This window comes from Leucoraja erinacea, chromosome 31 (genome assembly GCF_028641065.1).
Source record: "Leucoraja erinacea ecotype New England chromosome 31, Leri_hhj_1, whole genome shotgun sequence".
Lineage (NCBI taxonomy): Eukaryota > Metazoa > Chordata > Chondrichthyes > Rajiformes > Rajidae > Leucoraja > Leucoraja erinaceus.
In genome coordinates this window covers 27002689-27027559 of record NC_073407.1, presented here as the reverse complement: position 1 = coordinate 27027559, position 24871 = coordinate 27002689, and the positions used below count along the sequence as shown (strand labels likewise).

At 44.4% G+C, this 24871-nt stretch overlaps 1 protein-coding gene across 4 annotated transcripts; it reads right to left on the bottom strand.

Moving 5' to 3' along the window:
• Window positions 1–667: 667 nt before the first annotated feature.
• Window positions 668–20973, bottom strand: LOC129712143 (uncharacterized). Of its 4 annotated transcripts, none has more exons than XM_055660367.1 (12): window positions 20838–20973; window positions 17721–17890; window positions 16610–16787; window positions 13649–13724; window positions 11803–11924; window positions 10762–10879; window positions 9383–9552; window positions 7890–8106; window positions 6359–6458; window positions 4120–4190; window positions 2855–2984; window positions 668–1787 (listed from the first exon to the last, which is right to left on the bottom strand). In XM_055660367.1, exons 2-12 carry the CDS (start codon window positions 17884–17886, stop codon window positions 1120–1122), a joined length of 2016 nt encoding a protein of 671 aa, XP_055516342.1. In that variant the 5' UTR covers window positions 17887–17890; window positions 20838–20973; the 3' UTR covers window positions 668–1119. The 4 variants fall into 4 exon arrangements, with proteins under 4 accessions (XP_055516342.1, XP_055516341.1, XP_055516343.1 ...); XM_055660366.1 differs by having other exon boundaries at window positions 20759–20893; XM_055660368.1 differs by having other exon boundaries at window positions 17727–17890; window positions 20759–20892.
• Between the last annotated feature and the right edge of the window lie 3898 nt (window positions 20974–24871).

Genomic DNA, 24871 nt, shown 5'->3' with positions numbered 1-24871 from the left:
GCAAGCACCTAATAAACACCTGTGGCTGTGGTAGAGAGTCTGGGTTAAAATGTGGTGGTAGTGCCGGAGAGCTCGAGGAATCACAGAGAGGGAGCAGTGAGAGAGGATGTGGCAGAACTTTTGGTGCATTCATGCTAAATGCCGCAATGGTTGTACGATCAGGACTGAGCAGTAATCACTTGATCCAGAGGGTAGTGATTCGAGGAAACACTTTTTCTCACAGAGAGTTGTGTGTCTGTGGAATTCTCTGCCTCAGATGGTGGTGGAGGAAGGTTCTCTGGATACTTTCAAGTGAGAGCTAGATAGGGCTCTTAAAGATAGCGGAGTCAGGGGATTATGGGGAGAAGGCAGGAACAGGGTACTGATTGGGGATGATCAGCCATGATCACATTGAATGGCGGTGCTGGCTCGAAGGGCTGAATGGCCTACTCCTGTACCTATTATCAATTGTCTATTGTTGCAATTCCCCACTCAAGAGGCTTTGTTGCCTAGACATTCAGGATAGAGATCAAGATTCTTTTGTAACTATAAAGGGAATCAAGGGATGTGGGGTTGTTGAGGAAAGTACAGGTGATGTAGAACATCAGCCCCCCATTGTAATCAACTCAAACTAAGCAGGGACCAAATGACCTTGTTTCAATTTTTTATGTCATTAAATAAATAGAAGTAGTTGAGGATTTGTTTAATGGATTTACCGCGTACAATGAAGGGATAAAAATGTTGAACACATTTTAGAAAACAGATAGCAAGTACAGAAAGCAATGGTGTTCTTAATACAGAACACTTCTGATCCAGTATGAATGGTGATCTGGAGTTGACTTCAAGTTGCCGTGTCAGAGTGTGGACTGGACTTTGTCCATTGTTTGACTGATCTGCCTCTGGTCATCGAGGGCCAGCAGACAATGAAATGTAAGAATGTTTAGGTTCTCTCCCATCACCAGCTTGAGGGTTGATCACCACAATTCCCTGCAAAGCTCACTGTTCCTGAATCCTGGTGACTCATTTGAAAAAGTCAATACCTTTGATGCAACATTTTAAGTGTAAAAGTGAAGAACCAACTTGTGAGGATAATTCTCCTCTCTATTCATAATGTTAATCCATGTAATATTCATAATCCATTTAAACGGCAGCTTCTGAATCTTGCCCTTCAACACTTTTAGCAATTGTAAAGTCATCCTGCAGATTATCATGGCTCTTGCCGTTCCCTGGTTCCCTGGTCAAAGATATGCTTTTGGTGGCAGCTCCCAAATCTTTCTGTTCATTTATTTCTGCAGTTGGAAGAGCTCTCTGGTCCTCTTCACCCTGGTCCACTCTTGGAGATTCCGTTTCATCAATGACACTGAGGTCTTCCCGTTCATCCATCCCTGTGCCTGCCAACTCCTGCTCTGGCAGTTCATCCCTTTCAACGGTTGGAACATTGCTTTGCTCCTCGGAGTCTCCCCGCTCTGTCGTTGGAGATGGTGCCTCAGTAGCAGCGCTGAGGTCTTGCTCAACATCAGGTTTGGCGATTGGAAGTCCACCCTCATCCTCAGAATTCGCTTGTTCTAAAGGAGGCCCTACTTCAGTGGCAGCGCTGATTTGATCTTGTCCGCCAACAGGAACACTGCTCTGGTCCACGGAGCCTGCCTGTTCCAATGTTGGAGCTACAACTTCAATAGCAGAGCTGAGGTCTTGCTGTGTGTCACCAGAAATGCCACTCTGGCCCTCGGGGGCTGTCAGTTCAATTGCTGAAAATCCCGTGAGAGTGACATCACTGGCCATTAGATCTTTAATACTTTGTACTTTGGCTGTAGATTGAAAATGAAACAGCATTAAACATTCCAACCTAGTAGCAATGAAGATGGCAAGTCACTTAGAATTGCTATTCCTGGAACCTTGCTACTAATTTGCTCCTTTATATATGGTTATCATATACACAAAACATTGATTAACATGTGAAGTATAATGGTAAGAACTGTAGCTATTTCTTCAAAATGTTAGTCCTAGCTCTTTGGTCTGTGGTGACAATCCCCCCCCCCCACACACCTCAACCCCCTACATCGGATAGTGGATAGGTGAGGTTTTGGGTCAAGACCCTTCCTCAGACTGATTGTGGAGTAGAAAACTGGTAAAGGGGTGAAGCATGGTGACAACTAATAGGTTGACATAGGTGAAGGAGGGTATTGATAGGCAGGTAGTTGGAACAGATGCCAGAGATAAGAACAGAAGGTACGCATCAGGTTTGAAGTGTTGTGGATTGTGAAGCCAGGGGGGGTGGGGAAAGAAGGGGAAAATTAGGTGGAAGTCCAGGGTGGGGTGGGGCAAAGAGGAGGGAAAGGGGTGGGGGGTTTGCTCGTGACTACGGGTGCTGTCTGTACGGAGGCAGAAGCAGATATATAGTGCTCATATGCACACATCAAACCAAAACACATGGACATAAATGGATGCAATATGTGGTGCTAACAGTTCCCTTCAGCTGTCCTAATTGGAGGGCCACCTACCGCCCATTTACAAGTGAAAATTACTACATGGCAATACATTTATTTCTTGACACTTTACGAGAATGATCCCAGAAATGAGTGGGTTAACATATGGTGAACATTTGACGGCACTGAGCCTCTACTCGCTGGAGTTTGCTCGTTCTCCACGTAACCTGCGTGGGTTTTCTCCGAGATCTTCGGTTTCCTCCCACACTCCAAAGACGTCCAGGTTTGTAGGTTAATTGGCTTGGTATAAATGTAAAATTGTCCCTAGTGTGTGTAACTCTGAACTGAACTAAACGCAGAATTTTGCTTCATGCAGTTAAGACTTAAATTGATGAAGTCCAGTGAACATTTACTAGAATCCATTCCAGTAATGAGACATACTACTTCACCTGCAGACACTGTCAAGTAATCATGCTTCTGTGCATACACGGAGGTTCCAGGTAGGCTCATCAATAGGTTCATCTGCAGGCTAGTGAAGTGCCTGCCGTCCACATTATGGACTGAAATACTTTTCATACCCTAAAATCAAACAAGCGCATGAATTACTGTGTGTAGGGAGGAACTGCAGATGATGTTTGAAGCCGAAGAGAGACACAAAAAGCTGGAGTAACTCAGCGGGACAGACAGCATCCCTGGAGGGAAGGAATGGGTGATGTTTCGGGTCGAGACTCTTCTTCTGAGGGTCTCGACCTGAAACGGCACCCATTCCTTCTCTCCAGGGAAGCTGCCTGTCCTGCTGAGTTACTCCAACTTTTTGTGTCGATTTTAAGGTCAGGAATTAGACAGGTGATAATGCAGTTAGGATGCAATGCTTTTATCTAAAACACTTGACTGATGAATTCCTTAGATTGTCGTCACGGTTAATTGGTTCATTGCAGTATTTTTAAACGTAAAGCTCGTAGACATAAGCAGATAGATAGTGCTAATATGCACATATAGAAATAGTTTTGTAGATCCCAAAACACATAAATGGATGCATAAAGTGCTATCAGTTTTCTATTCCCTTCAGCTGTCCTAATTATACTGTCCATTTATAAGCGGAGACTACTACATTTAAATAAATGTCTTTGATGACACTTAACAAGAAGGATCCCATGAAGGAGTGGGTCAACATATGATGAACATTTGACGGCGCTGGGCCTGCACTCGCTGGAGTTTAGAAGGATGAGGGGGAACCTCATTGAAACACACAGAATAGTAAAAGGCCAGGATTGAGTGGATGTGGAGATGTTTCCACCAGTGGGAGAGTCTAGGACCAGAGGGCACAGCCTCAGAATTAAAGGACATTCCTCTAGCAAAGAGATGGGGGGGGGGATATCTTGATTCAGAGAATGTGGAATTCTTTGCCACAGAAGGCAGATAGATTCTTGATTAGTAGGGGGGGTGGGGCAGGGGTTATGGGGACAAGACAGGAGAATGGGGATTGAGAGGGAACAATAGATCAGCCATGATGGAATGGCGGAGTAGACTTGATGGGCCGAATGGCCTAATTTGGCTCCTATCACTTTTGAACTTTAAGATGAGAATGCTCTCTAGAATTAGCAGTAAGCACATCCATGTGTGGTTGTGGTAAAGACAGCTTCACGCCTCTTGCCATCACAGACCAGGAGTGGACCAAAGATGTGCTCTATGATCTTTGGAGTAGACAACTTACCAGTAAATCAGAGCATCGCTGGACACATTCATCATTTATGGAAGAGGCGGGAGAAGGTGGGTGCACAGAACCTGCAAACAAATGCATAATATAAAGCCGTTATCACTTCACCTTACACCTGGTCAGTCACAGTGGCGCAACGGTAGAGTTGCTGCCTTACAGTGAATACAGCGCTGGAGACCCGGGTGCTGTCTGTACGGAGTTTTACGTTCTCCCCGTGACCTGCGTGGATTTTCTTCGAGATCTTCGGTCTCCCCCCACAATCCAAAAACAGGTTTTTAGTTTAATTGGCTTGGTAAATGTAAAAATTGTCCCTAGTCAAGTCAAGTTTATTTGTCACATACACATACGAGATGTGCAGTGAAATGAAAGTGGCAATGCTCGCGGACTTTTGTGCAAAAGACAAACAACAAAATAACCAAACAAATTATAAACACAATCATAACACACATATTCTTTTACATAATAAATAATGGAAGGAAAAACGTTCTGTAGAGTTAGTCCCTGGTGAGATAGGCGTTTACAGTCCGAATTGCCTCTGGGAAGAAACTCCTTCTCAACCTCTCCGTTCTCACCGCATGGCAACGGAGGCGTTTGCCTGACCGTAGCAGCTGGAACAGTCCGTTGCAGGGGTGGAAGGGGTCTCCCATGATTTTATTTGCTCTGGAGTTGCACCTCCTGTTGCATAGTTCCTGCAGGGGGGTGAGTGAAGTTCCCATAGTGCGTTCGGTCGAACGCACTACTCTCTGCAGAGCCTTCTTGTGGGTGTACGATAGTGTTAATGTGCGGGGATCGCTGGTTGGCGCGGACTCGATGGGTCGAAGGGCCTGTTTCCACGCTGTATCTCTAAACTAAACTAAACCTCCTTTCCTATGAAGAAATTGCAGCAAATTGTGGACGCTGCCCTGACCATCACACAAACCAACCTCCCTTCCATTGACTCCATCTACACCTCACGCTGCCTCAGCAAGGCCAGCAGCATCATCAATGACAAATCGCACCCCGGCCACTCCCTCTTCTCCCCTATCCCGTCAGGCAAAAGGTATAAAAGTGTGAAAATATTATCACTTCACCTTACACCTCCAGATTCAGGGAAAGTTTCTTTCCAGCTGTTATCAGGAAACTGAACCATCCTGCCACAACCAGAGAGCAGTCCTGAACTATTATCTACCTCATTGGAGACCCTCGGACTATCTTTGATCGGACTTTGCTGGCTTTACCTTGCACTAAACTTTATTCCCTTATCATGTATCTGTACACTGTAAATGACTCGATTGTAATCATGTATTGTCTTTCCGCTGACTGGTTGGCACGCAACAGAAGCTTTTCACTGTACCTCAGTACACGTGACAATAAACTAAACTGAAACCAAAAACATACTTTGGATGGATTATGACTGTTCTCAAATAATAAAGCCATGCAGCACAGAATGGCCATTAGGCCCTTCAGCCTTTCAAGTCCATGTTGACCAGTAAACACTGATTTATACAAAATTTTCATGAATCCCTTTTAATTCTCCCTCACGTTCCTTTAGACTTTAGAAACACAGAGCAGTTACAGACCCTTTGTTCCACCCAGTCTGCGCTGGCAAGCAATCACCCCATTCACAAACACTATCCTACACACACTAGGGACAGTTTTTAACCAAAGTCTATTATCTTACAAACCTGCACATCTTTAGAATGTGGGAGAAAGCCCGCGGCACCTGGAGAAAACCCACGGGGTCTCATCTACCTTTCACCTTCATTCTACGGGCAACTTGCATTGATAATTAACCTGCCATTCTGCACATCTTGAGGATGCGGGAGGAAACACAGCAGTTGGAGGGAACTTGGTGGTGCAGCGCTAGAGTTGTTGCCTCACAGCGCCAGAGACCCAGGTTCGATCCTGATTACGGGTGCTGTCTGTACGGGGTTTGTATTTTCTCCCCGTGACCTGCGTGGGTTTTCTCCGGGATCTCCGGTTTCCTCCCACACTCCAAAGACATGCAGGTTTGTAGGTTAATTGGCTTCGGTAGGAATTGTAAATTGCCCCTAGTGTGTGTAGGTTAGCATTAGTGTTTGGGGATCGCTGGTGGGCCTGCTTCCATGCTGTATCTCTAAACTAAACTAAACCTGAAGAAACATTACAGGGCTGGGCACGAAAGTCAACCAGGACTCCTACTAAACCATGCTGAGGGGGCACACATTTCTCTTCCTACCAGGAAATGTCAAATAAATGAATGAAGGAAAATAGTAACCTTGATCCGTCTGTATGTTATCTTGGAAGTCAGAAAGATTGTTGTCAATACACTTTTGCAGCTTCAGATGATTGATGCCAAAATATTTGCACTGCAAATGCTGGAAGGAAGAAATAATAGGTCTGTTAAGTTACCAAGACAATAACAAGCCAACACCCCATACTGGCTGCCTGTCCCGCTGAGTTGCTCCAGCTTTTTGTGTCTATTTTCGGTTTAAACCAGCATCTGTAGTTCCTTCCTACACAGCACACCAAACAACCATCTACGAGCAAAATACCGCAGATGCTGGTAGTCTGAAATGAAAAATATTGTTGGAAATACTCAGGCCTGGATAGAATGAATGTGGAGAGGATGTTTCCACTAGTGGGGGAGTCCAGGACTAGAGGCCATATCCTCAGAATTTAAGGAAGGAGATGAGGAGGAATTTATTTGTCAGAAGGTGGCGAATCTGTGGAATTCTTTGCTACAGAAGGCAGTGGAGGCCAAGAAATGGATATTTTTAAGGCAGAGATAGATTCTTGATTAGTACAGGTGTCAGGGATTATGGGGAGAAGGCAGGAGAATGGGGTTGAGAGGGAAAGATTGAACTATGATGGAATGGAGGAGTAGACTTAATGGGTTGAATGGCCTTATTCTGCTTCTATCACATGACCTTATGAGGTGGTAAATGTGTCACTGTTAATGTTTTGGCTGAAGATAGACACAAAATGTTGGAGTAACTCAGCGGGAAAAGGAACACACCCCTGTCCTCTGTCTCCATCAATGGTGTGGATGTGCAGTTTACCAGGGAGTACAAGTACCTGGGAGTGTACCTGGACAGTAAACTGGACTAATCCAGGAACGCTGATGCCCTGTACAAGCAGGGACAGTGCCGGCTGTACTTTCCGAGGAGGCTCCACTCCTTCAACATCTGCAGTAAGATGCTGCAGATGTTCTACCAATTGGTGGTAGCCAGTGCCATCATCTCTGCTGCCGTGTGCTGGGGCAGCAGGGCGAAGGCTGCGGACGGCAACAGAATTAACAAACTCATCAGGAAGGCTGGCTCTGTCCTGGGGGTGGCAGTTGTATTCATGGGAGGTTGGTCTTGGAGGGGAGGATGCTCCTCAAACTGCGGAACATCTTGGACAATACAGCTCACCCCCTCCATGACACACTGGTTAACCTGAGGAGCACCTTCAGCAACAGGCTGGTTCCACCAAGACGCAGCACAGAACGCCACAGGAGATCCTTCTTCCCTGTGCTATCAAACTGCACAACTCCTCCCCCTTCTGTCGTGGAGTAGACCGACTCCCCTTCCACCCTGCTTCCCCCCCGCTTCCCCCCCCCCCTCAGGCTCAAAAATCCTTGCACATCCCCAAACCTGGGCATTCCACTCGTCACTTTAAATTCATGTCTCATGGATCTTGTTGTGTTTTATGACTGTCGGCAGATCAATATCCCTCCTGGGATAAACAAAGATCTATCATCTCGTATGACATTTGTTAGCAATAAGTTCCACATCACTATTTCACTATTTTATCTTTGTTTTTACCTGTTCTTCCATTCTGGATAAACCTCTTGAATTCCGAGGTGACCGAGTTTGTTTCTGCTTCTCGGTGAATTGATGCAGGATAACTTTCTTACTGACTGGAATCGGCATAATGTTAGCTGGAATTTTTCTCGCATCTTGATACCCATTGCGATTATATGCAGGTTGGCTCTTGGCTGCCGAATATTGGTGTATTAGACCTTGCTCTGTCACAAAGTCACTGTAGGCGGTAGAAACAGAAACATACCTTGTTACAAAGATAATTAAAAGCAAGAAAATAAATCACCGTCAAGCTACAAGTCATAGAATCATACAATCATACAGAGGTGTTGCATATCTGGGACATCTAACATGGGCAGAACCTACACAGTGAATGGTAGGGCTCTGGGGAGTGTTGTAGAGCAGAGGGATCTAGAAGTGCAGGTGCATGGTTCCTTGAAGGTGGAGTCGCAGGTAGATAAGGTGGTCAAAAAGGCTTTTGGCACTTTGACCTTCATCAATCAGAGTATTGAGTGTAGAGGTTGGGAGGCCATGTTGCAGTTGTAAAAGTTGTTGGTGAGACCGCATTTGGAATATTGTGTTCAGTTCGGGGCACCATGTTACAGGAAAGAAATTGTCAAGCTGGAATGGTTCAGAGAGGATTTACGAGGATGTTGCCAGGACTAGAGGTTGTGAGCTATAGGGAGAGGTTGAGTCGGCTGGGTCTCTATTCCTTGGAGTGCAGGAGGATGAGGGGTGATCTTATTGAGGTGTGTAATATCATGAGAGGAAAAAATTGGGTAGATGCACAGAAATTCTTGCCCAGAGTAGGGGAATCTAGGACCAGAGGACATAGGTTTAAGGTGAAGAGGAAAAGATTTAATAAGAATCTGAGGGGTAACTTTGGGTGGGGGGTGTATGGGACAAGCTGCCAGAGGAGGTAATTGAGGCCGGGACTATCCCAACGTTTAAGAAACAGTCAGACAGGTACATAGATAGGACATGTTTGGAGGGATATGGACCAAACACAGGCAGGTGGGACTAGTGTAGCCGGGACAAGTTGGCTGGTATGGGCAAGTTGGGCCGAAGGGCCTGTTTCCACATTGTATCACCCTATGGCTCTATGAGCAAGGAAACAGGCTCTTCAGCCCAACTCAACCAAGATGCCCATCCAAGGTAGTCCCATTTGCCTGCATTTGGCCCACATACTTATACAACGTTTCTATCCATTATCTGTCCAAATATCTTTGAAACATTGTGATTGTATTCACCTCTATCACTTTCTTTGGCAGCTGGTTCCATACGCCCACCACCCTCAAGTGTGAAAAATTTGCTCCTCAGCTCCCTTTCCCTTGTCACCCTCTAGTCCTAGACTCTCCCACTAGTGGAAACATTCTCTCCACACCCACTCCACCCAGGCCTTTCTTTATTTAATTAGTTTCAATGAGCTCCCCCCTCACTGAAGATTTCATTCCTTCAGTGTGAAGCACGATGTAGAATTACTTTACCCTCATTACCTGTGGTCTGCTTGCTGCACAATCCTCTTTGCCACTTCCGATAATTTGTTGCTGTGCTCTTTATACAATTGCTTCTGTGTGTCTTTCCATCTCTTCAGGCTCTGCTGTTTTCTGGCAAGGAAGGTGTACGGCTGTCCTCCTGTTGGTGCCTTAGTTTTAGCTTTTTTTCTCTGAGGAGAAGAAAAATGGTTTATTCTACAATCCTTGCCAAGGAGACTTGTCTGGGCAATTTTGGAGAATGGCAGCCTACTAAATGTACCATTCAAGTTTTGGCTGAATGGGTGATACAGAGTTTCTTGCCCAGAGTAGGGGAATTGAGAACCAGAGGTCATAGGTCTAAGGTAAAGAGGGAAAGATGTTACAGGAATCTTAAGGGTAACCTTTTCACACGGATGGGATGGTGGGTGCATGGAACAAGTCACCGGACGCGATAGTTGAGTCAGGTGAAACATGTAGGAAGGAACTACAGATGCTGGTTTTAAACTGAAGATAGAAACAATGTGCTGGAGTTACTCAGCGGGACAGGCAGCATCTCCGGAGAGATGTAATGGGTGAAGTTTCGGATCGAGACCCGAAATCTGAAGAAGGATCTCGACCCGAAACGTCACCTATTTCCTTCCCTCCATAGATGCTGCCTCACACGCTGAGTTTCTCCAGCATTTTTGTCTACCTTCGATTTTTCCAGCAACTGCAGTTCTTTTTTAAACATTACACTCTTGATGTTGAGTTAGCAGGATGAAAATCTATGATTCGCTCTTATGCAGGGCTACATATCCAGATTGCAGTTCTGATGGATAGCCACACTAACAATGTGACATCTATTTGGTGAGATGCTAGACTGAGCTGACCCAGGCTGATTCATCATTATCCCACAATTTACATCACTGAAAGAGGACGTCTGGTCTTTATGGGAATCTGCAGTGTGAAAATTAGCCACATCTTTCTTTACATGTTAACAGTTAAAAAAAAAACATTATTGATTGCAAAGCATTGCAACATGTCTAGGACCAGAGGCCACAGCCTCAGATCAAAAGGATGGACCTTCGGAAAGTAGTTGAGTAGGAATTTTAGTCAGAGGGTAGTGGAGGCCAAGCGATATTTTTAAGGCAGAGATTGAAAGATTCTTGATTAGTATGAGTGTCAGGGGTTATGGGGAGAAGGCAGAATAATGGGGTTGAGAGGGAGAGATAGATCAGCCATGATTAAATGGCGGAGTAGACATGATGGGCCGAATGGCCAGATTCTACTCCTATGAACATTTTGGATTTGAACGGAGCAATACCAATGTGAGTGTTGGTTATAAGCAGCAGCAGGTGTGCCGTTGCAAATATACCAGTGGTGCTGACAGTAACAGTAAGTCCACGTTTGGTGACACTCACCATCTTCTGCCTTTGTTTCTGTTCCACTGACAGTCCATCAAGTTGATCAAATGGCTGACCCTGGAAGCTGATTTCTTTGAAGGAGACAGACTTTGGAGTTATGCTGCTATGTGAAAAACTGGAAGAAAACCTAATTAAACATCTATACCTTTTGTTCTATTTACTGACTTTCTTTATTACAGCACAGTTTCCGTAATGGAGTAGAGCATGACCTGGTTTTATTTATTCAGATTTCATATTTGGAAACTCAGTTCTGGTCACTAGTTCTGTGAGACTGCAACTTCACCAGCACCATTACCCTTCTTTTGTCTTGGAATATTGAGCGATTGAGCCATGATTGAATGGATTTCCAGGTCAAAGGCCCAGAAGACCCATTCAGCCCCTTGAATGTGTCCCCTTCAATTGGATAATGACAAACCTGTATCTTATCTCCAATATCTCTCTTCATTCCATACATTAATGTACTTTAATGTAATGCCCCATTTTTCTGAGTTGGCCCCATCGCAATAAATCATTTATCTCCATACAAAATGCTTTGTCCCGCAGTAATATTCCATAGGAAAGGGAATACAAGGCACACTTCCATAATTTGACCATTGCAGCTCAGAAATATTCCTCTTCTACACTGATTGACGGTTGCTATGGGCAGCGAGATTTAGTTTAGTTTAATTTAGAGATACAGCGCGGAAACAGGACCTTCTGCCCACCGAGTCCACGCTGACCAGCGATGCCCGCACATTAACACCATCCTGCACTAGGGACAATTTACACACACACCAAGCCAATTAACCTACAAACCTGTACGTCTTTGGAGTGTGGGAGGAAACCAAAGATCTCGGAGAAAAACCACGCAGGTCACTGGGAGAATGTACAAACTCCGTACAGACAGTACCGGTAGTCGGGATGGAACCCGGGTCTCTGGCGCTGTGATGCAGCAACTCTACCCGCTGTGCCACCGTGCCACCCTAGATTAGTTCTGATCATTTCTGATAATATCTGAGCAATCTAATTCCTGAGCAATCATCTGCTGTTCTTCCTTACGATTTTGCGTGCTTCTTCGGCCACTTCCTCTTGTTCCTAGGGTTTGGAACCCAGATATAGGTGGTCTTCCCCATGTACTGGTCACAGGTGGAAGGCTGTTGATGCAAATCGATCACCTCAACCTACAGACAGGGGGAACATTGTGAATGGGATCTGCCGGTACTTTTACACGTCAATATACAGTTCTGTACTAAAATGCCACAATACAAATATTTATTTTCTTCACTCATTTTAATTGTCAACCTAACTAAGAGTAAATGATCATTGCAAGGAGACAGTACATCAAGCCTCCTGGGTCCCATCATGTGGCACGTGGATGGATCGCCATTATTCTGTCTTTCTCACTCAGAACAATAACTCTATCTATAAAAATACATAGTAATCAACACCAATAAAATAGATCATTTTGTCACAATATGTAGTTTAGTTTAGAGATACAACGCGGAAACAGGCCCCTCGGCCCACCAAGTCCACACCAACCATCGATCACACAAACACTAGTTTTATGTTATCCCGGTATCGCATCCTACACATTAAGGGCAAAGTTGATGGCAGGTTTCAAGCCTTAAAGTGGTTCATCTTCTCTCCATAATGAGTTATCGAGCCAGTCATAGAGTCAAATGCAGCCTGTATGTAGGAAAGAACTGCAGATGCTAGTTTAGATTGAAGGTAGACACAAAACAAAGGAGTAACTCAGCAGGACAGGCAGCATCTCTGGAGAGAAGGAAAGGGTGACGTTTCGGGTCGAGACCTTCCTTCCGAAACGTCACCAACTCCTTCTCTCCAAAAATGCTGCCTGACCCGCTGAGTTACTCCAGCATTCTGTGTCTATCAATGACAATAACATAACAATGTGGAAATGCCGGAGAGAAAAATGAAAGGGCAATAAAAATACTGTGTTCTTAAAAATCTCTTCTGAACATTTTAATTTATCAGTTATAAAAATATTGCATCTGGGACACAATAATAAATAACTGATGGTTATATGGTAGATGGTAACAACCTATTCAGTCGCCAATTGTTTTTGGGAGGGCATGAAGATGTCAGGTAAAGCATGTATGCAATAGCAATATATCTAACCAGAATTAGCAGCTGCATATTACATAGAAAATAGGTGCAGGAGTAGGCCATTCAGCCCTTCGAGCCAGCCGCGCCATTCAATATGATCATGGCTGATCATCCAGAATCAATACGCCGCTCCTGATTTCTCCCCATAGCTCTTGGTATAGTTAGTCCTAAGAGCAAAATCTAACTCCCTCTTGATATTGACCCAGGGCTCACTAATGCATGATAATTCCAACCTCCAAGGTGACACCTTCACCATGATTATAGAAGTTGGGAGGTCATGTTGCAGTTGTATAAGACGTTGGCGAGGCTGCATTTAGAGTATTGTGTTCATATTGGGCACCGTGTTACAGGAAAGATGTTGTCAAGCTGGAAAGGGTTCAGAGAAATTTTGTTCATCGTAGATTTACGAGGATGTTGCCAGGACTTGAGGGTCTGAGCTCTAGGGAGTGGTTGAGCAAGCTAGGACTCTCTTTCTTGGATCGCAGGTGGATGAAGGGTGATTTTATCGATGTGTATGAAATCATGAGAGGAATAGATCGGGTAGACGCAGAGAATCTCTTGCCCACAGTAGGTGAATCGAGGACCAGAGGACATTGGTTCAAGATGAAGGGGAAAAGATTTAATAGGAATCTGAGGGGTATCTTTTTCACACAAAGGGTGGTGTTGGCTGTTGTGGGCAAGTTGGGCTGAAGCACCTGTTTCCAGGCTATAAGACTCTATGACTCTATGTATAAACCTACAATAGTCCAGCCCTCACCACAAGCCCCTTCACACCAACCTTTCTGGCACTGACAGGTCTGTCCCTGCTTGGAGGAGAACAAGAACGACTTCTGGTATAGCGCACAAATTCCATACTGTAATAGCAGAAATCAGGCGTTAACATCAAAGAGACATGGTACATGCCAAACTAACAACATAGGTAAATATTATACACACCCAGAAAAACCCTTCTCATTGCAAAGTTCCAGGTTACTGTTTTCTGTTACTGATTACTCAGGGATAGATATTAATGATTCCAGGACTCCTAAATTAGATTTATTACTCTGCTCCTATAATACCCTGTAGTTGTGATTGCCAATGATAATACCCAATATCTGTATCTTGATGGATCTTGATCATGTATTAGTTAAGTAGTCTTGAGTATTAGTTAAGTAATCTTGAGTATTAGTTAAGTAGCAGCAATTCTGCGATCTAAATGCACTTCTATTATTGTGTAGTAGTGATCTTCTGCTATTATAGTTATACATACAGTGTGGAAACAGGCCCTTCGGCCCAACTTGCCCATGCTCACCAACATTAGTTCCACCTGCCTGTGATGGCCCATATCATGTTCATAAGTCATAGCTGCAGTTAGGTCATTTGGCCCAGAAAGTCTACTTGATTTTCCTATTTTTCTATCCATGTACCTGTCCAAATGTTTCTTAAATGTTGTGATGGTACTTGCCTCAACTACCTCTTCCGGTAGCCATTACCATATGCCTACCACCCTTTGTGTAAAAAATGTATTAAGAAAAGTAAATATCTGTCACTGTTAATCAACTCTGCATGCGGAAGATTATATGTAAACATGTGGTGGCATGGACACATGCAACTAAGACTGTCAGTATTGAAGACTATAGCATTCACCTGAGCTATGTAACTCTTTGCATGCTGATCCCAGAAGGGGATCTGCTATCAAACATAACAATCACCCCAAAGTTAGACACAAAATGCTGGAGTAACTCAGCGGGTCAGGCAGCATCTCTGGAGAACATGCATAGGTGATATTTCACAGAGTGCTGGAGTAACTGAGCGGGTCAGACAGCATCTCTGCAGAACATGGATAGGTGACGTTTTGGGTTGGGACCGTTCTTCAAACATTATTGAAGACTGTTTGATTGTGTGAGATAGTTTACGTGAGAAGCCACTTTTGTTTTAAACTGCTACACTCAGGTAGGTACTCTTGCGGCACTTTTGGGGAGTGTTGAAGTATTTAGATTCAGTAAAGGAACAGTTATCTGTATTTTTATGGGTGGTGCATGTTTTGGAGAGGTGTTTCTGTGTGAGGCGTATCAAAAGTGTGGTATTTCATATATGAGAGAATATGGAATATGTGAGACAAAAAAATGTGCTACACAGATGTAAAGGTGAATGCCACTGCAGAGACGTAGGCAGAAGAATACAGTCGCTAATCACAAGGGATATGAGTAGAAGTAGGCCATTCGGCCCATCAAGTCTACTCCGTCATTCAATCATGACTGATCTATTTCTCTCTCCTAACCCCATTCTCCTGCCTTCTCCCTATAACATCTGGGACCCGTACTAATCAAGAATCTATCTATCTCTGCCTTAAAAATATCCACTGACTTGGCCACCACATCCTTCTGTGCCAAAGAATTCCACAGATTCACCACCCTCTGATTAAATAAATTTCTTCTCATCTCCGTCTTAAAAGAACGTCCTTTAATTCTGAGGCTATGACCGCTAGTCCTACACTCTCCCACCAGTGGAAACATCCTCTCCACATCCACTCTAATCATTTCTGTGAGTGGATAGGATAAAGACATTCACTTCCACTAGGTCAGCACTGTGGCGCGGTGGCAGAGTTGCTGCCTTACCGCGCCAGAGACCCGGGATCAATCCTGACAAGGCTGGTCTCTGTACGGAGTTATGTATGTTTTCCCCGTGTCCTACGTGGGTTGTCTCCGAGATCTTCGGTTTCCTCCCACACACCAAAGACGTACAGGTTTGTAGGTTAATTGCCTTGGTATAAATGCAGCGTGTGTAGGTTAATGTAAATGTTGCGGGGATCGCTGGTCAGTGTGGATTCAGTGGGCCGAAGAGCCTGTTTCCATAATGTATCTCTAAACTAAAAAAAACTAAACTAAGATTTGAAAAAGATTTAGAATCTCTGTTCTGATCTCTGATCAAATTTAGACCCAGCCGAATGGCTGATTATATTTTAGAGTCAACATAGAAACATAGAAAATATGTGCAGGAGTAGGCCATTCGGCCCTTCGAGCCTGCACCGCCATTCAATATGATCATGGCTGATCATCCAACTCAGTATCCTGTACCTGCCTTCTCTCCATACCCCCCTGATCCCTTTAGCCACAAGGGCCACATCTAACTCCCTGTTAAATATAGCCAATGAACTGGCCTCAACTACCTTCTGTGGCAGAGAGTTCCAGAGATTCGCCACTCTCTGTGTGAAAAATGTTTTTCTCATCTTGATCCTAAAGGATTTCCCCTTTATCCTTAAGCTGTGACCCCTTGTCCTGGACTTCCCTAACATCGGGAACAATCTTCCTGCATCTAGCCTGTCCAACCCGTTAAGAATTTTGTAAGTTTCTATAAGATCCCCCCTCAATCTTCTAAATTCTAGCGAGTACAAGCCGAGAGTCAAGTCAAGAGTGATAGACTGATACAGTGTGGAAACGGGCCCCTCGACCCAACATTCCCACACCGGCCAACATGTCCCAGTTACACTAGTCCCACCTGCCTGCGTTTGGTCCATATCCCTCCAAACCTGTCCTATCCATGTACCTGTCTAACTGTTTCTTAAACATTGGGATAGTCCCAGCCTCAACTACCTCCTCTGGCAGCTTGTTCCATACACCCACCAACCTTTGTGTGAAAAAGTTCCCCCCTCAGACTCCTATTAAATCTTTCTCCCTTCACCTTGAACCTATGTCCTCTGGTCCTTGATTCCCCTACTCTGAACAAGAGATATTTTGTTGGGTTCTCTCTCAGTCCTCACCTGCTTCCAAGGCTGGTCCCCAACACACTGGTAGACTGCAAGATATCTGGATGGGCTGATTTATAGGACTGCGCACTAATAGCTGTTTTCCTTGAAATTATAGGCGCAGAAGATACATCAATAGCTTTATCTGCACTCCACTGAGGGAGCTCCAGTATATTCAGAGGTGGAAGATCATCTGCAAATGAAAGCAGACAATCACTGATATGCATGTCTTCAGAAGCCAAGCCCTCCTCCAAATATCATTTGTAACAAACTATACATCAAAGAAAGATCGGGTGGCAGTATTTATACAAAGTACTCCAAAAATTTAATATGGGAGAATTTTATCAGATGGGTAAAATGACTATATGATAAACCGATGGCAAGAATATTAACTAATAATATGTTATCTCCAGAATTCCAATTATCGAGGTGCAATAGGCAGGGATGTGTTTTATCACCCCTGTTATTTGCCCTTATGATAGAGCCTCTGGCTGAAAGGATAGGAATGCATCCGAATATTCAGGGATATAACACTAATGACTCAAATAACAAAATTTAATTATATGCAGATGATATACTTTTATATATTACAAATTCACAAACGAGCATCCCGACTTTATTAAATTTAATAGAAGGATTTGGTTCTTTTTCAGGATATAGAATAAATTTGAATAAAAGTAAAATTATGTCATTAAAGCCGCAGAAAGCGAATCACCTATTAAAATTTCCATTTAAAATTGCAACGAAAAAATTTAATAATTCTCTGCAATTTCTTGTGGTTTTGGATGGGAGATGTTCCCAAACCAAACTACACCTTTATGGGCGTACGATGGCGTAGCAGTAGAGTTGCTTGCAGTACAGCGGTACAGCACTTGCAGCCCCAGAGACCCGGGTTCGATCCCGACTACGGGTGCTGTCTGTGTCGGGTATGTACGACTCCCCATTGCCGCAAGAGTTTTCTCCAAGATCTTCGGTTTCCTCCCAGGCTTGAAGATTAATTGGCTTGGTATATTTGTAAATTATGTGTAGGATAGTGTTAATGTGCGGGGATCGCTGGTCGGTACAGACTCGGTGTGCCGAAGGGCCTGTTTCCGCACTACATCTCTAAACTAAAACCAAACTACACCTTTACCTTGCTTTTCTGGAGGGAACTTGCGGACAGGCTGTAATCTGATGCGTGGAAGGCCGCGCTCCAGACGTCTGAAGGTTGCCCAGCACAGTGGGTGTTGACAGACGACATTATCACACAGGGTCTCATCCACAATGTTATATAATCGCTGCCACTCTGCCATGGCTCTAGGGGAAGAGTCAAGAGTGTTTTATTGTCATATATCCCAGATAGAACAATGACATTTTTACTTGCCGCAGCACAACAGAATATGTAGACATAATACACTGTAATCAATATGATAGACAAGAGATGAAAAATCAGTGTGTATATATACACATACTCACAAGTACACAAACACACACACACACACACACATATATATATATATATATACACACACACATATTCAAAAAACAAACAACAGTAGTGCAATAATAATAATAATAATAATAATAATAATAACAATAATAATAATAATAATAATCTATTGTAGTTCAGAGCTTATTTGAGGTTGTAGTGTTTAATAGCCTGATGGCTGAAAGAAGAGGTTGTACTGCGTGTCATCTGACTGTGAAGAAAGGAACTGCAGATGTTCAGTTTAGTCTATTGTCACGTGTACCGACGTACAGTGAAAAGCTTTTGTTGAGTGCTAACCAGTCAGCAGAAAGACAATAAATTATTACAATTGAGCCATTTACAGTGTATAGATACGATACTTTGTCCCTTTGTCTCGTTTTCACGCCTTACACTTCCTTATCTGTTTCTCCCTCTCCCCTGACTGTCTGAAGGGTCTCAACGCGAAACGTCACCCATGCCTTCTCTCCAGAGGTGCTGCCTGTCCCGCTGAGTTACTCCAGCTTTTTGTGTCTATTCTCTGTACCCTTTCAAACTATGTTCAATAATTGTTTAAATTTGGATAATTGAATGGATGAATTGAGTCAGTGAAGAGTTAACCAATTTTGGAGTTTGCCAATATTTTCAGTGGCTCCCAGAATATACCGATAATTGTGGGCTTTTCCCTCAGATTGTGTTATTAAATGCAGGGGTTCCATTGGAGTGCACACACGCTGTGTATCTTGATGAATATATGCAGTGTTTTTACTGTGTATTGCAAATGTCAGGTTGCCTAATGGAATCATTTAATGTTCATAATTACTCATAATGACTAACTTACTGGCAGTGGTGACTTGCTTTAGCAACTGGGCTTTCGTGGGCTCAATGCCAATGTGAGTAATTAAGAGTGAGCCAACCCTTGGCGCTTGTCAGAATTTGCAGGACCCCTGTGCAGTGCAGGAATATATCCAGGAGGTTTTATTGGATTGTTTCAATAATTGCACGGATTCCAGAATCTGCCAGTATTTGCAGGGATTTCCTTTGAGTTTAGCAGTACTTGCAGGAGGCCTTGAAGTCTGGGAACATTGGCCATGGTTCTGGAGAGCACCAGTATTGTTAAAAGCCCTTGATAGGTGCCGGTAGTTTCAGAGCTCCCTTGTGGGACTGCGTCATTATTTGCCGTGGTGCTTGCTAGTCTGCTGGGAAATGGTATGGACCTGATGGGCTGAATGGCATCTGTACCATAATAAATCAATAAATGATAGGGATGAAATAAAATGTTAATGGACTGGTTATTTGGCAGAAAAGTGACAAAAGAGATTCAATGCAGAAGTATGCCATAAATGATTGGAAATACTGACAAGCATTTTGTGGGGCTCGGTGATGCAGCGGTAGAGTCGCTGCCTCATAGTATCAGAGAATTGGGTTCAATGCGGACTACGGGTGCTGTCTGTACGGAGTTTGTACATTCTCCGTGTGACCCACGTGGGTTTACTTTGGGTGCTCAGGTTTCCTCCCACACTGCAGAGACGTGCAGGTTTTTAGGTTAATTGGCTTTGGTAAAATTGTAAATTGTCCCAAGGTTATAGGAATCTGCATGGGTACATGGTGATCACTGGGCGACACGAACTTGTTTCCACACTGTGTCTCTAAAGTAACGCACCATTGTGTAAAGTATAGACATACAATTGGTAAATTTGCCCAAATGTATGGGGTGATCGCTGGTCGGCGATGACTCGGTGGGCCAAAACCTTTAGACTTTAGACACTGTATCTCTAAATTCTAAAGATATATGGCCTAGGTATTTCCTAGGTATTTGTGGAAACATGTCGAACAATCACTGAGCAAACTCCCACCGCTGTTTTAGTAATGGATCAGATGTATGGAACCATGTATGTATGAACCATGACATGGACCAGAGCACCCAGAAGAAGGATCCCATAGCTGTAGTCCATTTAGATCAATATCAGAGAAGGTGAAAATAGAAGGACAGACAATACTGTTGAATGATCAGTAAGGAAGCTCTCCCAGGGATTCTATCCAAAAGTTACCATCAACCAACAACACTAAGACTGATTGTGTAAGAAGGAACTGCAGATGCTGGTTTAAACCGAAGATAGACACAAAATGCTGGAGTAACTCAGCGGGACAGACTGGAGAGAAGGAATGGGTGATGTTTCGACCTGAAATGTCACCCATTCCTTCTCTCTAGAGATGCTTCCTGTCCCGCCGAGTTACACTAAGACTGATTATTTGGTCACCATTGTGTTCTTTCCAGGAGTTGCATGCTTCACATCAGTGGCATGGGGACGCCCTGAGGTTGTGCGGGAAGACTACAGCCTTGGACGTTCATAAGTGATAGGAGCAATATTAGGCCATTTGGCCCATCAAGTCCACTACACCATTCAATCATGGCTGATCTATCTTTCCCTCTCAACCCCATAACCCCTGACACCCGCACTAATCAAGAATCAATCTCTGCCTGAAAAATACCCACTGACTTGGCCTCCACATCCCTCTGTCGCAATGAATTCCACAGATTCACCACCATCTGACTGAAGAAATTCCTCCTCATCTCCTTCCTAAAGGAACGTCCTTTAATTTTGAGGCTGTGACCTCTGATCCTAGACTCTCCCCACACACGTTCTTCCTCTCTTCTGGTTCTACAGCAGGTGAGGCAATTGCTTGTCGTCGAGAGTTAAAGGAAATAGAAAACCCACTTGGCGAAAGAATCCACTGAAGCAGCAGCGGAGGCGGAGGTGGGTCCGAGTGTCCGGCGGCTGGAGTTGCTGCACTTACCGGGAGCGGGCGGTCACCGCGCTCTGGGCCTGGGCCTGGGCCGTAGCTTAGCAACGGGCCTGGGCTGTCGCCTAGCAACGGGCCTGGGCCATCGCCCACCCCCGAGCATGCGCGCTCCGACGCCTTGTCAGGGAAATCCCCTCCTCTTTCCTCTAGAGGGACACAGGCGACGGGGAATCCCTCACTGTGATATGTGTGTGTAGGCGGCAAGGGAATCCCTCACTGACACGCGTGTAGGCAGCAGGGAATCCCTCACTGACACGCGTGTAGGCAGCAGGGAATCCCTCACTGACACGCGTGTAGGCAGCAGGGAATCCCTCACTGGGATATGTGTGTGTAGGCGGCAAGGGAATCCCTCACTGACACGCGTGTAGGCAGCAGGGAATCCCTCACTGACACGCGTGTAGGCAGCAGGGAATCCCTCACTGACACGCGTGTAGGCAGCAGGGAATCCCTCACTGACACGCGTGTAGGAAGCAGGGAATCCCTCACTGACACGCGTGTAGGCAGTAGGGAATTCCTCACAGTGATCTGTGTGTGTAGGCGGCAAGGGAACCCCTCACCGTGACATGTGTATGTAAGCGGCAAGGAAATCCCTCTGACACGCGTGTAGGCAACAGGGAATTCCTCGCCGTGACACGTGTGTGTAGGCGGCAGGGAATCCCTCACTGTGACACGCTCGCGTGTAAACAGCAGGGAATACCAACACTAAAGGGATATAGGCGGCAGGGAATCCCTCACTGATACACGCGTGTAGGCGGCAGGGAATCTCTCGCTGATACACGCGTGTGGGCGGCAGGGAATCCCACTGGCACCCGCGTAAGCAGCAGGGAATCCCTCACTGTGACACGAGTGTGAGCAGCAGGTAATTCTTCATTATGACTTGAGAGTAGGGGCAAGAGGGAATCCCTCACTATGACAGGAGTGTAGGGGCAAGAGGGAATCCCTCACTGTGACATGCCTGTGTGCAAGAGGGATCCCTCCACTAAATGGATACAGGCAAGACGGAATCTCTCACTGTGACACAGGTGTGGGCAACTGGAAACCCAATGCTGTAGCATGCCTGTAGATAACAGGGAATCCCTCATTGTAACGTGTGCAATGTTTAAGTGCAAACACTATTAGGCATGACACTAATCTGTGAGTCTGTGGAATTCTCTGCCTCAGAGGGCTGTGGAGGCAGGTTCTCTGGATGCTTTCAAGAGAGCTAGATAGGGCTCTAAAACAATAGCGGAGTCAGGAGATATGGGGAGAAGGCAGGAACGGGGTACTGATTGGGGATGATCAGCCATGATCACATTGAATGGTGGTACTGGCTCAAAGGGCCAAATGGCCTACTCCTGCACCTATTGTCTATTGAATGTATGGATGCTTCGACTATTGGGAGTTCTTCAGTTTCTGTTTTGTATATATATTTTTATTCTGAATAAAAGTTCATTTTTGGAAAAAAAAGTTTATCAAGAAGAATTGGGCAACCTTTCATCAGTGTATATACATTTTTTCAGGAGACTCACCATTTTATCCATGTTCTCCAATGGTGCTGTGAGCCGCTGAGTTACTCCAGCACTTTGTATCTCTTCTCTGTAAACCAGCACCTGCAGGTCCTTGTTCCTCCTAAAACATTAGCTTTGTTTCTCTCCACATATACAGCCTGGCCTACTGCATATCCACAGCATATTATTTTTTATTTCAGCATATGCAGTTTTCTTTTGTTTTCCGTTTATTTCCTCTGGGAATATCTCCATCCAATATAGTACAGGTGTAACATAAAAACACAAGAAATAAAAGCAGAATTTGGTGCTTTGTGTTACACGCATGATTCCAGCATCTACACTTCCTGTGGCGCTGGGTAAAAGATAATGTTAAATTGAAATGTAAGCTATACCAAGTGCTAAGTTTAGTGGTAGACCATAGGACTGGGAAAATGTTAGGATTTAGTGGCAAATGCCTATAAAGCTCATACGGTGGTAGAGAATGAATTGTGAGAAAATTTACACCGTGGACAACAATAATCAATAAATGTTTGGATATAGAGGAAAAAGACAGCATAGGGTCTCTAAAGAATGAGGCTAGTAAATTAGTAACAGCAAACAAAGAAATGGCAAATATGTTGAATACATTTTTGCATGTGTTCATCGTGGAAAACATTGTGAATATCACTAAGATATCAGATGGGCTCATTTTTTAATTTATGGTAGAATGTACAAATTTACCAAAAGGCCTATTTCCATGCTGTATCTCTAAACTATATTTGCTCTAATTATTTGAGGGTGTAACATAGAAACATAGAAAATAGGTGCAGGAGTAGGCCATTCGGTCCTTCGAGATTCAATATGATCATGGCTGATCATCCAACTCAGTATCCTGTATCTGCCTTCTCTCCATACCCAAATGGCCAAGGGCCACATCTAACTCCAATGAACTGGCCTCAACTACCTTCTGTGGCAGAGAATTCCAGAGATTCACCACTCTTTGTGTGAAAAATGTTTTCCTCATCTCAGTCCTAAAAGATTTCCCCCTTATCCTTAAACTGTGACCCCTTGTTCTGGACTTCCCCAACATCGGGAACAATCTTCCAGCATCTAGCCTGTCCAACCCCTTAAGAATTTTGTAAGTTTCTATAAGATCCCCCCTCAATCTTCTAAATTCTAGCGAGTACAAGCCGAGTCTATCCAGTCTTTCTTCATATGAAAGTCCTGACATCCCAGGAATCAGTCTGGTGAACCTTCTCTGTACTCCCTCTATGGCCAGAATGTCTTTCCTCAGATTAGGAGACCAAAACTGTACGCAATACTCCAGGTGTGGTCTCACTAAGACTCTGTACAACTGCAGTATAACCTCCCTGCTCCTATACTCAAATCCTTTTGCTATGAATGCTAACCTACCATTTGCCTTCTTCACTGCCTGTTGCACCTGCATGCCTACTTTTAATGACTGGTGTACCATGACACCCAGGTCTCGTTGCATCTACCTTTCCTAATCGGCCACCATTCAGATAATAGTCTACTTTCCTGTTTTTGCCACCAAAGTGGATAACCTCACATTTATCCACATTATACTGCATCTGCCATGCATTTGCCCACTCACCCAGCCTATCCAAGTCACCTTGCAGCCTCCTAGCACCCGCCACACAGCTAACACTGCCCCCCAGCTTTGTGTTATCCGCAAACTTGGAGATGTTGCATTCAATTCCCTCGTCCAAATCATTAATATGTATCGTAAATAGCTGGGGTCCCAGCACTGAGCCTTGCGGTACCCCACTAGTCACTGCCTGCCATTGTGAAAAGGACCCGTTTACTCCTACTCTTTACTTCCTGTCTGCCAGCCAGTTCTCTATCCACATCAATACTGAACCCCCAATACCGTGTGCTTTAAGTTTGTATACTAATCTTATGTGAGACCTTGTCGAAAGCCTTCTGAAAGTCCAGATATAACACATCCACTGGTTCTCCCTTATCCACTCTACTAGTTACATCCACGAAAAAATCTATAAGATTCTTCAGACATGATTTACCTTTCATGAATCCATGCTGACTTTGTCCAATGATTTCACCACTTTCCAAATGTGCTGCTATCCCATCTTTAAGAACTGATTCTAGCAGTTTCCCAACTCCCGACGTTAGACTAACTGGTCTGTAATTCCCCGTTTTCTCTCTCCCTCCCTTTTTAAAAAATGGGGTTGCATTAGCTACCCTCCAATCCTCAGGAACTACTCCAGAATCTAAAGAGTTTTGAAAAATTATCACTGATGCATCCACTATTTCTGGGGCTACTTCCTTAAGTACTCTGGGATGCAGCCTATCTGGCCCTGGGGATTTATCGGCCTTTAATCCATTCAATTTACCTAACACCACTTCCCGGCTAACCTGGATTTCACTCGCATGAAAAGTTAGAGAATAGTACAGTGCAAGAACAGCCCCAGTGTCCATCGGTTCATCTGATGTGGTATCAACATGAGGTTTATCACATGTGTTGGAAAGAACAGCAGATGCTGGTTTAAATCGAAGGTAGACACAAAATGCTGGAGTAACTCA

Coding starts and splice junctions, on each gene's coding strand:
- LOC129712143 (XM_055660367.1), bottom strand. CDS start 17,886: ATGGCAGAGTGGCAGCGATTATATAACATTGTGGATGAGACCCTGTGT. Junction 9,553..10,761: donor AGAAACAAAGGCAGAAGATG/GTGAGTGTCACC, acceptor TCTTCTCCTCAG/AGAAAAAAAGCTAAAACTAA. Junction 6,459..7,889: donor TATCCAGAATGGAAGAACAG/GTAAAAACAAAG, acceptor TCTTCCTTCCAG/CATTTGCAGTGCAAATATTT.